General features: G+C 42.7%; 1 protein-coding gene across 12 annotated transcripts in view; it reads right to left on the minus strand.

Annotated features, from left to right (window-relative positions):
- Positions 1 to 17: 17 nt before the first annotated feature.
- WRN (WRN RecQ like helicase) overlaps positions 18 to 13892 on the minus strand; it is a 46382-nt gene continuing 32507 nt past the window's right edge. For 10 of the 12 annotated variants that reach the window (XM_075501260.1, XM_075501256.1, XM_075501255.1 and 7 more), the window contains 13 exons: positions 12777 to 12947; positions 12603 to 12697; positions 10972 to 11047; positions 10728 to 10801; positions 9656 to 9737; positions 9258 to 9370; positions 8197 to 8311; positions 6840 to 6965; positions 5837 to 5999; positions 4557 to 4771; positions 3017 to 3088; positions 2304 to 2468; positions 18 to 367 (listed from right to left, as the gene is read on the minus strand). In XM_075501260.1, coding sequence (XP_075357375.1) covers positions 245 to 367; positions 2304 to 2468; positions 3017 to 3088; positions 4557 to 4771; positions 5837 to 5999; positions 6840 to 6965; positions 8197 to 8311; positions 9258 to 9370; positions 9656 to 9737; positions 10728 to 10801; positions 10972 to 11047; positions 12603 to 12697; positions 12777 to 12947 — 1590 coding nt within the window. In that variant the 3' untranslated portion in view covers positions 18 to 244. The remainder of the gene's footprint in view (positions 368 to 2303; positions 2469 to 3016; positions 3089 to 4556; positions 4772 to 5836; positions 6000 to 6839; positions 6966 to 8196; positions 8312 to 9257; positions 9371 to 9655; positions 9738 to 10727; positions 10802 to 10971; positions 11048 to 12602; positions 12698 to 12776; positions 12948 to 13892) is intronic. The other 2 variants (XM_075501252.1, XM_075501253.1) reach the window with 2 other exon arrangements.

Below are 13892 nucleotides of genomic sequence, written 5' to 3' on the forward strand. Positions count from 1 at the left end.
GGCCTCTGCCCTACGGAGAGGTGGGGACTCGTTTATTATGTTTTTAATAACAACAACAAATTTCACATAGTGAAAAGCATAAACGGGGGGGCAGGGCCCTTCCCTCTCGCCTCATGCCACGAAGAGGAGAGAAGAGTCATCTGCAGGAATGAAGGGTAACGCCGTGTGTGAAGGAGGAGTCTGTATATAAAATGCTGGTTATAGCGCAAGGGAAGGTTAAAAATATAAATCTTGATGGAGATGTTCAACTAAAAATCCCTTTTCGGGGCTCCGCTTTGGATTTCTTCATCGGGGCTGCAGGTAGAATGGGCATGGCTGAGGTTTCAAACCATTCCGGCACCTTCCTCTTACAAGGGGGATGCAAGCTCTGAAAGAAGAAAACAAACATCTGGAAGACAACAAGCATTTACAGTCTGACAACATAGCTCTCTACCCCCAAAATCACACTCATCAGGAGAGATAAGCTGTCTATACTATTAGTGGAAGGCTTGTGTCTCCCTTAAATGCAACACCTTTTTCAAGTAATTAGGGACAAAAAAAAAAAATCAAGCTATAGCAGTGAGAAGAACCAAAGCTGAGAAACATTTGGCCTGAAACAACGAAGCATTACACTGACCTTCAGTAATCACCTTGACAGGACAAAAAAAAAAAACACATACCACCAAAACAACTCCAACAAGACATGTCTTGTCAAGACAACACAGAAGAACTGCAGCTCCTCCATGCGACCCGTGAAAGAATACAGGCCCAGGGAGCACATGAAAGTGGATGCTCCGAAGTGGTGATTACTGCTTGAGAAAAAAAGGGACCGAAACCCACAAATGCAGCAGTGGGTGCCTGTCACCAACGGTGCAAGGCACCTTTTCTTCCCTCCCTGTCTTCACCAAGGTCACAAGCTCTGCAGGACTCGCTCTGGGCTTGTGTCCCCCAAGGCGAGTCTGAACATGCAGCACTCTCCATGTCTGCTGGGTGCAGCTCTTGCACCGTGTGGGAAGAGATGCTATGGCAACACAAAGCCATGAATTCCTGTAAGAGCTTACAGCGAGGAGATAAATGGGTCTCTGCTCATCCTTCAGCCACCAGTTTTTACATAACAGAAGACCAATCTTTCTTGGGATGTTTGTCTCAAGGTGAACAAGACTGCTGGCGAGTTGCCCTTGGGAAACCCATCAGTACTTAAAGGGGGCTTATAAGAAAGATGAGGACAGACTTTTTAGCAGGGCCTGTTGCAATAGAACAAGGGGTAATGGTTTTAAACTAAAAGAGGGTAGATTCAGACTAGATAGAAGGAAGACATTTTTTACAGCGAGGGTGGCACAGGTTGCCCAGAGAGGTGGTAGATGCCCCATCCCTGGAAACATTCAAGGCCAGGTTGGATGGGGCTCTGATCAACCTGACCTAGTGGAGGATGTCCCTGCTCATTGCAGGGGGGTGGACCAGATGACCTGTAAAGGTCCCTTCTAACCCTATGATCAGGAGGACCCATCTACAGCGAGGGGAGAGGTTGCTCCCGTGCTTGCATCGAGGTGTGCGCGCAACGCCAGGACTCCCAGCCCAAGCGTGAGTGAAGCAGGAAGGGTGCAGAGACCTTGACACTGATCATGCTTTGTTCCCTTGTCACAACAAAGGGGCTTTACTTGGAACTGATGTTCTGGAAGTTCTCTGAAGCCATCACCAGCAATCAAGAAGATCATGTATTTAGTGTTTCAAATAAGATAGCTGCTGTGCTATTTCGGAGTTATACCTACCTAACACTGACCAGACCGTGAACAATGATTTGTCTGCATCATGTTTTGCACTCGCATCAAAATCCAGCTTGAAACTGAAGCGAGTTGTACAGCAAGTAGCACTGGTCAGAGCCACACAAGCTCCCCTTAGAAAAAACACTGTACATATGCTCATACAACTTGTGTTGATATAAACATCAGTGCAAAAATCCTTACTGCGATCAGCGTACAATCTCACACAACCCTATACCTGAGAGAGGAAAGGGAGCCAAACATCCTCTTAAGGTGTTGGAAGCATCTGCCACTAGATGGCTGACAAGATGTACCGGGAAAAAAAATTTCCAGAGCAAGGCTGATGCTGAGAGAGGGGTATATTCAGGCATAGCAAGGGCAATAAAGCAGAATGCTGTCACATATCAAGGATATTAACAAGAGAATTTGGCTAGCAAGCCAGGCCAAGGTTTTAGGCACAGTATATAACTCAGACAGAAGCTGAGATTTTGGTTTGTTCAAGATCAACACCCAAATCATCACATCTGGGCTCTGCTCCTGGCACAGAGCTCCAGGCAGTCTCACCTTGGGCTGAGAGTCAGCAAACAGTTCCTCCTCATTGGGACTGAGGGCAGGCTGATTCCAGGAGGCCAGCGTCAAGGCGTTTGGGGGGCCTGCTGCCCCTCTGCTACCCGGCTGGTTGCCATCCGCGCTCTGTACAGCCTTTCCACAGGACAGTAAGGAAGCGGGCTGTTAACACGTATCACAGCATTAAAGCTTAAGTCTGCACAAACAAGATTCAATGCAAAGGCTGTGTTTTGGAAGGTTGGTGGGGTTTTTTTTTTTGGAAGTAAATAAGTCTGTAGTTATAAACAGAGCTCCAACACCTCTGCTTAATGAGATCACTAGCTATTTCTCATCCATTTCACCACAGTACTATTTGATCAAGTGAAGTGCATCCATTTCAAACACAAGGGAACTGGAACTTGTACTTGAGCATTTTTTTGTAGCAGAGAACAACACTTCCTCAATCCCCGTGGCTCTGAGAACTTCAAATACTTGCTTCTGACTCACAAGTGCTGTGTTTTCAAATGTGTTTTTACAGCAAAGATATCAGTTAAAAATGGCACAGTGGGCACAGAGGCATTAACTTCTAATTTCTATATAATGCCTGCTGGTCATAGGTTGGAACAGCCAAGCTGAGATTTTTGGATCAACTACACATCTCTGCGTTACCGAGAGCATCGCTAAATGGCAAGTCTACCGCATGCTTTATTACAGTAAGAACATCTGTTTACCGAAGCTGAAGACACCACTTGCAGATGGGTTGTCTCTGCTCCTTCCTTCAATGTCGGATTGATCAAATTACCCTGTAAAAGCAGCAGTAATGTAAGGTTGTTAAAATCCAAGAACATTAATTAGCAGATTTAAAAGCTGTTTGCTACAGCAAATTATTAGAACCAGGATATCTTCTGAGGGAGAAGTAAATAAAGACTTTTTGGATTAGCTTTTGGATTTGCAGTCTACTCATTTGTATAATATTAATTTGATTTCCAATAGCATGTCATTCCTGTTGTTAGCTCCAGCAGCTAACAGTAGCAGAAAAAAAAGCGTAATTAAAGCTCACTCCATCAGACTGCCAGGAGGTCAACTTCAGGAGAAAGGAGGCTCAGACATGGATACTGTAGAAACAAAACACCACTCAGGGATGCAAGAAACAATCAATCTGGCAAAGTGGCAAGCCTTGAAAAATTGCTTGAGCCCGAGTTCAAGGAATCAACCCCAAACCCTCTAAGGAACAGACATGCTATCCTAGCACAGGCAGCAGAAGGATTTAGAGTTTGGAATTTCTTTTTACCATTCCCACCAGGAGCCACTCAGTACAGGGTGGCCTTTTGTACAAGGTGCTGAACTGGGACTTGGGAGACACGGAGAGGCCAGCCGAGGGCTCAGAAGACTAGCCTGGCCTTTCTCAAACGGCAACAAAGAGCTCCTTATTTCCTGAGATTTCTCCCTAATGAGTCAGACTTATGGCACGACACTTTCCTTGTTATCATGGCTACGCTCCGCAGTTCCAAGCAACAAAGGAACCCATGAAAGACAGAGACATTTCTGGCAGGCATTGCCTCTGGCTTTTTCACACTCAACCTCTCTGCTATCTTAAAGCTTTCTGCACAGTAAGAGAACCACTTTTCCACATCAGTTGGTGATCAGGTACCAATGCACAGCAGCAAGGCAAGGGCAGAACATGGACTTTGTGGCTATGAAGGATCCAGGAGATCCTGGAGAGAACTTGGGGAGAGAACTGGGGAGAACTTGGAGTTTCATCTTATTCCTCCACTGCCCAAGCTACTGTAACTCTGGGATTTTACAGGAGACCTTTTGCATCCACATCCAAAAGGGCTGGACAACAGCAGAAAGCATTCATCCCTCCTCTGAGGCCACTATTAAGCTGCAGTTGTAGTGGTCTACAGTGGCGGACCATCATGGATCTTCCTGGGCTGCATGTCCAAGACTTACTATGGTAGAGATGCCCTGACAGTCCCACATGGGAACAGATAGCTCAGGTGACATGTGTAACAGATCACAGGGAGGCTGCACAGGGGCAGCCTTCTTCCTAGGTCAAAACTTTGCAAGGGGAACCCGTGGGTTCTGCTCTGAGCATTGCTCTTTAAGAGAGGGAGGCAGCCCTACTCAAAGCTGAGGGCAAGATGGTTTGTCAATCTAAGACACTAAGCACTACTGGAAACAGCAACAACATAAAAGGGCTTTTAGTCTGCTCCTACTAAGATGAAACATTCTTTTCACAAAACCATTTTTATACTTTCTTTTACTAACCTTTGTTTTACTCGACAAGGCATCTTCCCTGCTTGCTTGATCTGCTCCTCTTTTCTCCTGCTGCCCTTCTGACCACACCAACATTCTTCTGACGCCTGAGCCATCCTGAGACTTATTTCTATCCTCCTTCTCCAATAATGCAATAGTCATCCTGATGAGATACAGTTCAATATTCGCAGGAACAAGTTTTCTAATTGCTTGAATTTTGGTGGTGTCTTGGAAAAAAAATAAGTAAAATATTAATTGGGTTTTTAATCCTCTTGCCCCTTATTCAGTTTTCTTATTTTGTAAAACACATCAGTTGTCCCTCATTAAAGCATAGGATAGATTAAGGCATGGAAGAGAAAAAAATAAAACATATGGCTTTGACTCATAAGAAAACAGATCATGAGCTCATGGGATAAATCCCCACCTCACTCATGCTCAAACTTACTGTCCTCAAATTTAGTCTAAAACATCAGAATCGCCTGCCTCTAACTTGCATGTCCTATCAATCATTCTCTCTTGAGAGGAAGGCTATATTAGCTCAGGCTGAAAAGCCTCTCTGCTTTCTCAAATATAGTGCCATGCCAGTTCTCCATTCCAGCATGGCACTGAATTTAAAAAAGCAATCTGAGAGTCTGGCTGAGCCTGTAACTGCTGCTGAAAAGACACATTAATCCGCAATAGGACAAGAGTAACAAAGCTAGCAAATCAGCAAACTCTGCCAACCTAAGAAATTAAACTACTACGGCAAGACTGAACTTTAAGTCAGCACATGGTTGTCTTCAGCCTCTGAACCAGCCCATGGCATCAGATGACAGCGTTAAGAGACAGAACTGCTTTTCCTGCACTTCTCTGCCTCCTCATCACAAACAAATATCTTGTAGTGAAATTGCACTGGGGAAATTCTACAGCTCTTATTCAGCATATTTTCTGTAGATGCTAGTACTTACAGGAAGACTTTGTCAGGCTGATGTTTTTTCCAAAAACACTTGAGTAAATTCAGGCATCATTCTTAAACCTGTATCTTTTCAACAGCCATACAATTGAGTGGAAGGATTTGTAAAGGGCTACCCTCTTTTGCTCTTTAATGATTCACGACGGGCCTTATTTTACAACATAACCCTAAAAGGAAAGTAATGACCCTGGCATTGCCATGCTCTGCCTTGCCACAGCCACAGGCCTTCCAGAAATGATGGGTTCTACCTAAAGAAGCAGCTGAGCTGTCACAGTTTTTCATTCCCGTTATCTGTATACCACTGTCATGAGAAGCTTCAGATAAGGGCTGCAATGCTCACCTGAGTCAATGGGAGGATTACGGATAACATCAGAAATGATCTGTTGAACTTCAGGAGTCAAACCTGCTCGCTCCAGGTTGACAGAGTAGCCAGCTTTCATCGCCTGGAAGAGGTGAGTGCCAACCACAGAAAGAGGCAGAGATCTGCTCTCACTTATAGTCCTCTAGGGAAACAAAAGCAAAAGGAATTGAGATGGCAGAAGTGTACAAAATACAACTGAAAGCTCAAAACCTGGCAACCTCCCATACCCAAAAAGCAATCAGGGATACTGACCCATAGCAGTGCAACAAGACTCCCCAAAACACTTTGTTATTCCTAATACTTGTCTCCTTTCCTCTCCAGCTTGTAAAGAGCGTTTTTCTGTTGAGGCTACTACTTCTCAGCTCGAGTGCAACATCTCAGCTTGAACTTACTTCAGATGAAGAGAGATTCTACACAGGAAGGGTGCTGTGCAGCCACCTCAAAGGCTCACTAGAGCCTGCTTATAGCTCACACCCCTTGTGTCAAAACACTCTCTACCACCCCCCTTCCACCCTGTGGCAGCTGAATCCCAGCAATTTCTACCACAAAGGAAATGGATGTTCTCACCTCACTATCAACCCAGAGTATCAACCCAGCTCCTACTTCATGAGATTTCTGTGTCACAGCTTCAGATGTCTCCTGCTACGTAGCTGTGATGCACCTGACCTTCCAGTGGCCCATTTGATTCAGAACATGTACACAGAACATGGATAACGGCGCCGAAACAAGTTTCCTCTCATTTTCACATCTGGTCGATGAATTCTTCTCTTAGAATATTTGCCTTGAAGAAAAACATCTCAAACTTTATCTACCTAAACTTGTACTTCTCAAGGAGAGATTTCAAATTGGTTGCTTGTCTTCCTCGAAACAGAAGGTTTCAAGCTTCTACTGACTTCTCCCCAGACAATACACATACTGTGCATATAATCATCAGGATTAGTGGATACAGGGCATCAAGGGACCTTCACAGGGAAGAGCTTACCACAGAGAGATTCTTCTCTTGGAACAGGACATATGTGACCTGCTCTGAGGGAGAGAGCGCTCTCATACACTTCCAGGGAGATGCTTCTTTCTCATCTTTAGATCCAGATGTGGGGAATGTGTCAGTCTAAGTGAGATAAAGAGGATTTAGAAGAATCATATCCCAGTGACAACCAATGGATCACCCTCCCATTATCTGAAGTTATCTGAAAGAGTAATATAAATGGAGTCATTCATCTCTATGGAGGTTGGCTTCGACCCCAAGTCCATGTTCCACAAAAAAAAAAGCAAAGAGGGAATCCAGATGGACACCCACATACTCCCATCTTAATAAAACAAGCATGGGATTGTCCAAAGGACTTGCAAAAAAAAACCAAACACAAACCACCAACCAGTAAAACAGTGTCCAGGTCAACACAACTTCTTAGGTGTTGCTCATTACACATAAAACTAATCCATCAGAACAAATTGGTATTCAGTCTGCTGCTTAGTATGGTAAACTCCTCCATTTGTTTTAATGCTTTTGCTCAACACAGATTTCTTGGGAAAAAAAAGAAAACCAGGAACGCTTTCGGACCCTATTCCTAGATCGTAGTAGCTTTCCGTGAAGCAGAAAGAAGACTCCACAGAGTCTTCTCCAGCATTACAGAGAAGTAGTATTGCTGCTCTACCTGCTTTCTAGACTACATAAATCCCTTTAACTGTAGATCTACATAGAATTTAAGATCCCTAAAGCAAAACTGCTTCATAGGTCCTCCAATCCTCTGCTCCATGGCCCCTTCCCTAGTGAGGCTTCTCCACAGGGACTGATGAGGAGCCACTCTACAGAGTGTCTCGGACAGTAGAAAAGCAACTGTGATAAGAGAACCAACAGGAGTTGGAAATATTTCCAGGAGTATTTCCTGGAAATCTAAGCTCTTCTGCCAGTCTCCTAAGGAGAAACTTAGAGGAAGCAAAGCCCTGCCCTCCAAGTCTACCAAGACAATAAACCATGGTGAAGGAACATTTACTATACCTTTGGCCTCCAGCCCCAAATCACAATAACTAGCTGCGAGCTCTCAATAATATGGCACCTACTGGACACACAGCCTGGCCAGATGAGTGACCTTTATAAGGACGTTCTGGACTTTCAAGATGACCATGCCAATCTGGAACATCAGCCAGGTCCCAACATCATCGCCAAGTAGCACATTCAGCTTTGGGAGGCCTATTTGTACGCAAGGCTAGCAAGTTTTGCTGCCATGCTTGGATGGAATAACTGTGACAAGGACAAACTCTGAAGGAGAAATCCGACAGCTGCAGACCAAATTAGGTCTTCAAGGCTCTTGCAAAGTAGCAGACACTTTAGTAAGTCATACCTGCAAACCATTCACTTGGCAGAAGGCCTTAATTTCAGCCAGGAGAGGGACCAACATGGTGGATTTTGCTTCAGATACACCATCAATTCTCTTCACATTCTCAACATTCGTAGGCCTAGTTTAGGATGAATAATAAGAGCCATGGAAGTGTCCCATACCAATGCTTTCAAACATTAAGTGTCTGTGAAGGACACGCGCTTGGACTACAGATCTATTAGTCAAAACTTGAAAGTGGTATTACTGTACCCTCATCATCTCTGCAACTAAATAAGTTCACTGTTGGTGCTTCTGAATCATGAAGCTTGACCACAGCAAAAATGTCATGTTTGCTGCTTAATGCTTTGGAGGATCAGTTTACCACATCCATCTTTATTTGCTTTTACCTCCCAAGAGCACATAAGCCCAGAGCTCTTCCACAGAGTAACAACCTACACATTCCAAAAGCAGTATTGTGTAATGCCTTTTAGTAGCTGGGGAAGGCACTTCAGGTGCATTACCAACTGAGCTGCCCCACAATACCCCCTCATACAAGAAATAAAAAAAAAAAAAGATCTTTTCCCCTCCTTTCAGTAGTTGAGAGCAACACTAAATTGTGCTTATTCTTTTCTGCTACAGAGCTACCCACGCAAAGTAAGGGCCAGCTCCTGACCTGTAGCTGACCCTTAGCAGGATACGGGCATACTAAAAAAGATTAAAACACATCGGAGAGAAGCAGATGGAAAGGTAAGGATTAGTAGAAAACATACACCTTCCTCCTCTGGCTGGTCAACCTAACAGGAGGTTTGGATACAAAGGCAGGCAAAGTTGTTATTTGGGGTGGGTTTGTTGGTTTTTTTTTTTTTTTAATAATGACTATAATGAAGCAGCAAATCTGATGTCAATAACTGTTTAACTTGCACCAGGCAGTGGTCTACAAAGCTATTAGAGCAAATGAAGCTCCTCAGGAAAAGGGCTGCTCCTCTACCAATGAGGCATACTCTCCCAACAAGAGCAGAAAGGGGATTTGTAACTTGGCTTGCAACCTTCTCGGTTTGTACAACATGTACACATGCTGGCTTTACCTTATTCGGGCCATCTCCATCAGGATCTTATTGGTTGCCAAGACAGCTGGAGGAATTACCTTCTCATCAGCTACCTTCTGTCTAGCAGTCAGCAACTTGCCATACAGAGCAGTCTGTGAAGAAGAGAGCCAAATTCTCCTGAAGCAGCTCTAGATCACTCACATAGGTATAATTAGTGAGAGGAAAAGGTCTAACTTCCCGCATCTTTCCACTAATACACAAAATACCTGCAATCCATTAATCCATTTTAACATATTTAAATCCTCTTCCAGGACTTCTATTCAAAACATCTTTGTAATACAAAGAGCTGCCCAAGCCAGCTGCTCCAATACAGGAGGACTGTGGTCTGCAGGTTGACTGCAATTCACAGATATCCTCCCTCTTCCAAAAAAACTTACCTCTAGTTCTTTTTCTCGGGTTGAAACAACAGGTTCTGGGGGCTTCAAAGGAGAAGATTTCACCGGCGAGTGCTTTGCAACACTACCAAAAAATAAGGAAAAGTGAAACAAGCCCTGCGTTAGATCAATTTATTAGCAGACAAGCTGGAGTAAGAGCATCCTTTCCTCAGCAAAGTATCAAATAACACTTGCTTTGGATTGTAGCTGTCCCTAAAATGATTTTTCTTCACGTGGCTACAGTGGCAATTACTCAGCTTACGTGACATATCCTATTTACCTGTCATCTGCCAGCATCAGGCTGCTTGCCTGAAGGAGGAATCAAACTGCTCAGAAATGTAAGGTGGATTTAATCTGAAGCACCACGCAAGCCAGGAAAACAAATTACTTGGTCTGCTTTTTGCAAAAGCTTGTTTTATTTCTTTTGACCTGAGGGAGCCTCAACTTGATCTCAGTCTTCTCCAGACTAGCGTAGAAACCTACATGCTCACTTACAGCCCGTGCACAAGGCATACATGCAGTTCTGCCAGCTTTAAGAGCAAGTCACAACTTGGTCAATTTTTTGCCTGAGTTACACTTGCAAACTGTTTGAAAAAACCTATTCTCCATTTCTTACTTTAAAACATCACAAGTTAAAATATATTACAGTTTCGACCATCACATAGAAGGCAGACTAAAAAAACCTGGGCCCAGTAAAAACATCCGACATAAATATGCTATTGCTCCATTTTTATCAACATTTGCTATTTCTCTTGCTTGGATTTGAAGTAATACCAGTGAGAAAGTTTGCACTTCAGGAATTAATAAAGCTTGCTTTGCCTGTGACACTACAGGTATACACAACTTGTCAAATTCAGCAAAGGCTGTTAAATGTTGTAATAGTTCAATGTTTTGAAATATAATGCAGCCTACAGCAAGTTTTAAGCGCTTGTCATCTTCTTTTTTTCTAATATATTAAACATTTTTACCATCACTTCGCATAGGAGAAGGCTGGTTATAAGGATCATCCTACAAACAGTATCCCTATTAACACAGTCAAAATTAGGTAGTTCTTTTTTAATTTAGAAAACCGTACCTGTTAAGCATGTTATTGCTTCTTGGAAGAGTTTTACCTTTTCTCTCATATGAAAACATATCATACAGAGACATCTATAAAAAACAGAAGGACAAGACAAACAAATGTTGATTTACCAGTCTTTCCACTGAAGTTGCTGTTAGCAGCGAAACATTCATCGCGACACCATGATACACTTGCAAGATTTTTTAATACCAACAAGGATGGACCCACAGAGTGCAAGAGGAGTTGTACTCATACAGACCTGCTTGACTGGTGACTGCGTTGTTCCCTTCATGTCTGGGGAGCGCTGTGCTGAAAGTACAGGTGAAGGTCTACTGCTGTAATAAAATGAATATCTTAGTCAAATCAGACCAAGTCATTTGTACAGTGACTCTGCCATTAAAAAAATTAACATTTTGCTAAGCAAACCGATTTGAACTTGGTATGGGGTATCTTTGGCAAATCAAAAGTTCTTTTTAATTCTTTTTCATTATTAGAATCAGCATTCTTTGTGAAAAAAACACTGAGGACCTCAAAGCCTGTTAATACTAGAACTTTAACAAGGAACAAGAATCTTGTCTTATGGAAGAAAAAGATTTTGGTAACAAAAAAGGAATTTTTGTGACAACACTTCAAAAAGATTCCATTTTGAAGATCCCATTACTGGAGAAAACAAACAAGTACCAACTTTCTGGTTTGCACTAAACATAGAGCATTCACTGTTGCTTACTATTTAATAATAAGCAATTTTTTTTTTCTTCTAGAAGACCTGTAGACAGTAGCTTAAAGAGCCACAACAGTAGAATATTAAAAGGCAAAATAAAATCAGTACTATGTCATTACCCAATTTACTTATTTTTTAGCAACACTAAGACAATTTAGACACCAGAACAGGCTCCTAAGGCCAGCACTCAAGAGCTTTGTTCTAATATTATTTCTTGTCACAGCCAAGCCTCTGCAACCTCCAGTTCACTATCTTTCACTTCAAAAGGGTTGGTCAGAATTAGTGGTTGTGAAGACCAACACAACGCTGTTTATTAAATATAACCAGAAGCTAAAGATTACAAGCAAAACCTCACATGCTGTTTTCTTGGAGCTATATACTCTGATGGCAAATACCTAACCACCACTGAAAAAACACCCCACTTTTGCAGACATACTCACCAAGACTTAAAATAGTTAAAATTTCACAAAAAGAAATACACAAAGACAGACGAACTATTACACATTTGTGTTGAATCAATTCTTATTACAATAAAGGCTTTTCCATTTCATTCTCAGTTTAAATTTTACGAATAAGTAGGTCAAGCGCGTAATTGGGAAAACAAGTTGTTAGATGCTCTAATTGAAGTCTCAGTTTAACTCATCAGTATTAGAAAGAACGTAAGTCTTGATGGATTTTCCTCTACCCTTTCTTGTCTTTCGCTGATTATTTTCTCTGCGAGGATGTGTTGCTACAACATGCTTCCAGGCTACCCAGAACCATCGATGAAGACACACACTTTCTGACTACTTTTGGCAGTCTCTCTGAACTACGTTTCCCCACTAACCTGTTACTAACTAAACCAACCAGTTACACGACCGTTCAATTAGCTCCACTGAAGACCTCAGTGATGAGGCACTGTCAGATTTAAGCTGCGAGCCATGCGCTCTCCGGAGGACTAGACAACATGTCACCTTGCACTCCAGCAGTCAATCGAGGTGTCTGTCCAGGCACTCCCACTGACTTTTTTTTGTCTTATCATACTGTTGTTTAAGGGAAAACTTTGGCTAGAAAAATCAAGTGCAGAAGTCTCCTGTCCAACCTATCCATCTCCAGAAGCAGGCTTCAGAAACTGATCTGATATTAAATTAATAAAAAATTGCTCAAGAGAACACATCTACTATAATTACCTTCTAAGAGGTCTCTGCAGATTAAGGTCTTCGCTGGACTGCAATAGAAGACTTGGATTTGAGTCAGATCTAGCTTTTAACATCCAATTTCTACCCTGTAAGAAATAAACCATATAGCTTAGCTATAGATTACTCAGAGAAGCTTTTGATGGGTAGTTTCACACCAAAAAGTACCTTCTGGGTAAGCATGCATATGGTTGCAAACTTGCTAGGCCCAGAGCCTTCTTTGAGGTATCCTTCCGTTAACAACTGTCGGCAGAGCAACTTCCACCAGTTCTCCGGCCAGTCTTTTCCACTACCAAAGAGGGGGTGTCTTCGGTATCTGTCTGGCAAGCGTTGAGAACTCTGAAATTATTGAAAGAATTGGTCAGATTTCTCCAGTCCTTGTGGAAGAAAGTTTCCAACCTAACCAGTAAACCAAAAACCTGAGATGCAAGGAGCAGGTCCTCAAGAATATTTCTCCACAGAGGAACTTTACAGAAAAGGCACAAGCCAAAATATTTTATTCAAGTTTACACAATACCCATTAAAACAACACCACCTACAGCACCTCAATGATAAAGAGCATAAACCATGCCTATTGCCTTGTTCATGTCACCTGAAGAGCAGTTTCACCTTTACTAACCTAATCCACTCTTGGGCTTTCTGCCAAGGCTGAGACAAGATCACGACTTTCTTTTGTAGTAAGACCCCAGACAAGCCCACGCTTAGACCACAGAACTGTTAAAACATCTCCTTTTGTACATGGAGGAGGTTACAGGAACGACTCAGCCATCCATAGCAGCGAAGGAAGTCACCTAGCACAGTTTGTATTCAACTAGTTCAGGTCAATCTTACGTCGCATGAGTTCTAACAGAAGCAATTACCCATTCTGTCTTTAATTAAAAAGAGCCTGCAGAAGTAAAAGTAAATTGACAAGTCCTGTTTAAATCCCAGGACAGGGGTACAAAGCCAGAAGCAAGCTCACTACAGATGTCTGCTCTACTCCTCCTCCTCTGGCCTTCATTGCAACGGGGTTTTTGTTTGTTTTGTTTTCAAAACTTGCTGATTTACTCATCTCTTATCAATGGTTCGGACTCTAAAAAAGACGATTAGTTCCTGTCTGATGGGTTCTCACCCCCCCAAACTCAGGGCCCAAATGGATGGCAAGGGGCTAAAGCCCCTTGCAAAAGAAGAGAAACTCTTGGCATGAGCCTGAAAAGTCAAAAACTTCACCAAAAGAGGGAGGTAACAGGGGATCAAGCACTTTTAGGTAAAAGCGTCTCAAACAGAAAGAAGTTTCAGTTTATT

The sequence above is a fragment of the Mycteria americana genome, chromosome 4 (assembly GCF_035582795.1).
Source record: "Mycteria americana isolate JAX WOST 10 ecotype Jacksonville Zoo and Gardens chromosome 4, USCA_MyAme_1.0, whole genome shotgun sequence".
NCBI lineage: Eukaryota > Metazoa > Chordata > Aves > Ciconiiformes > Ciconiidae > Mycteria > Mycteria americana.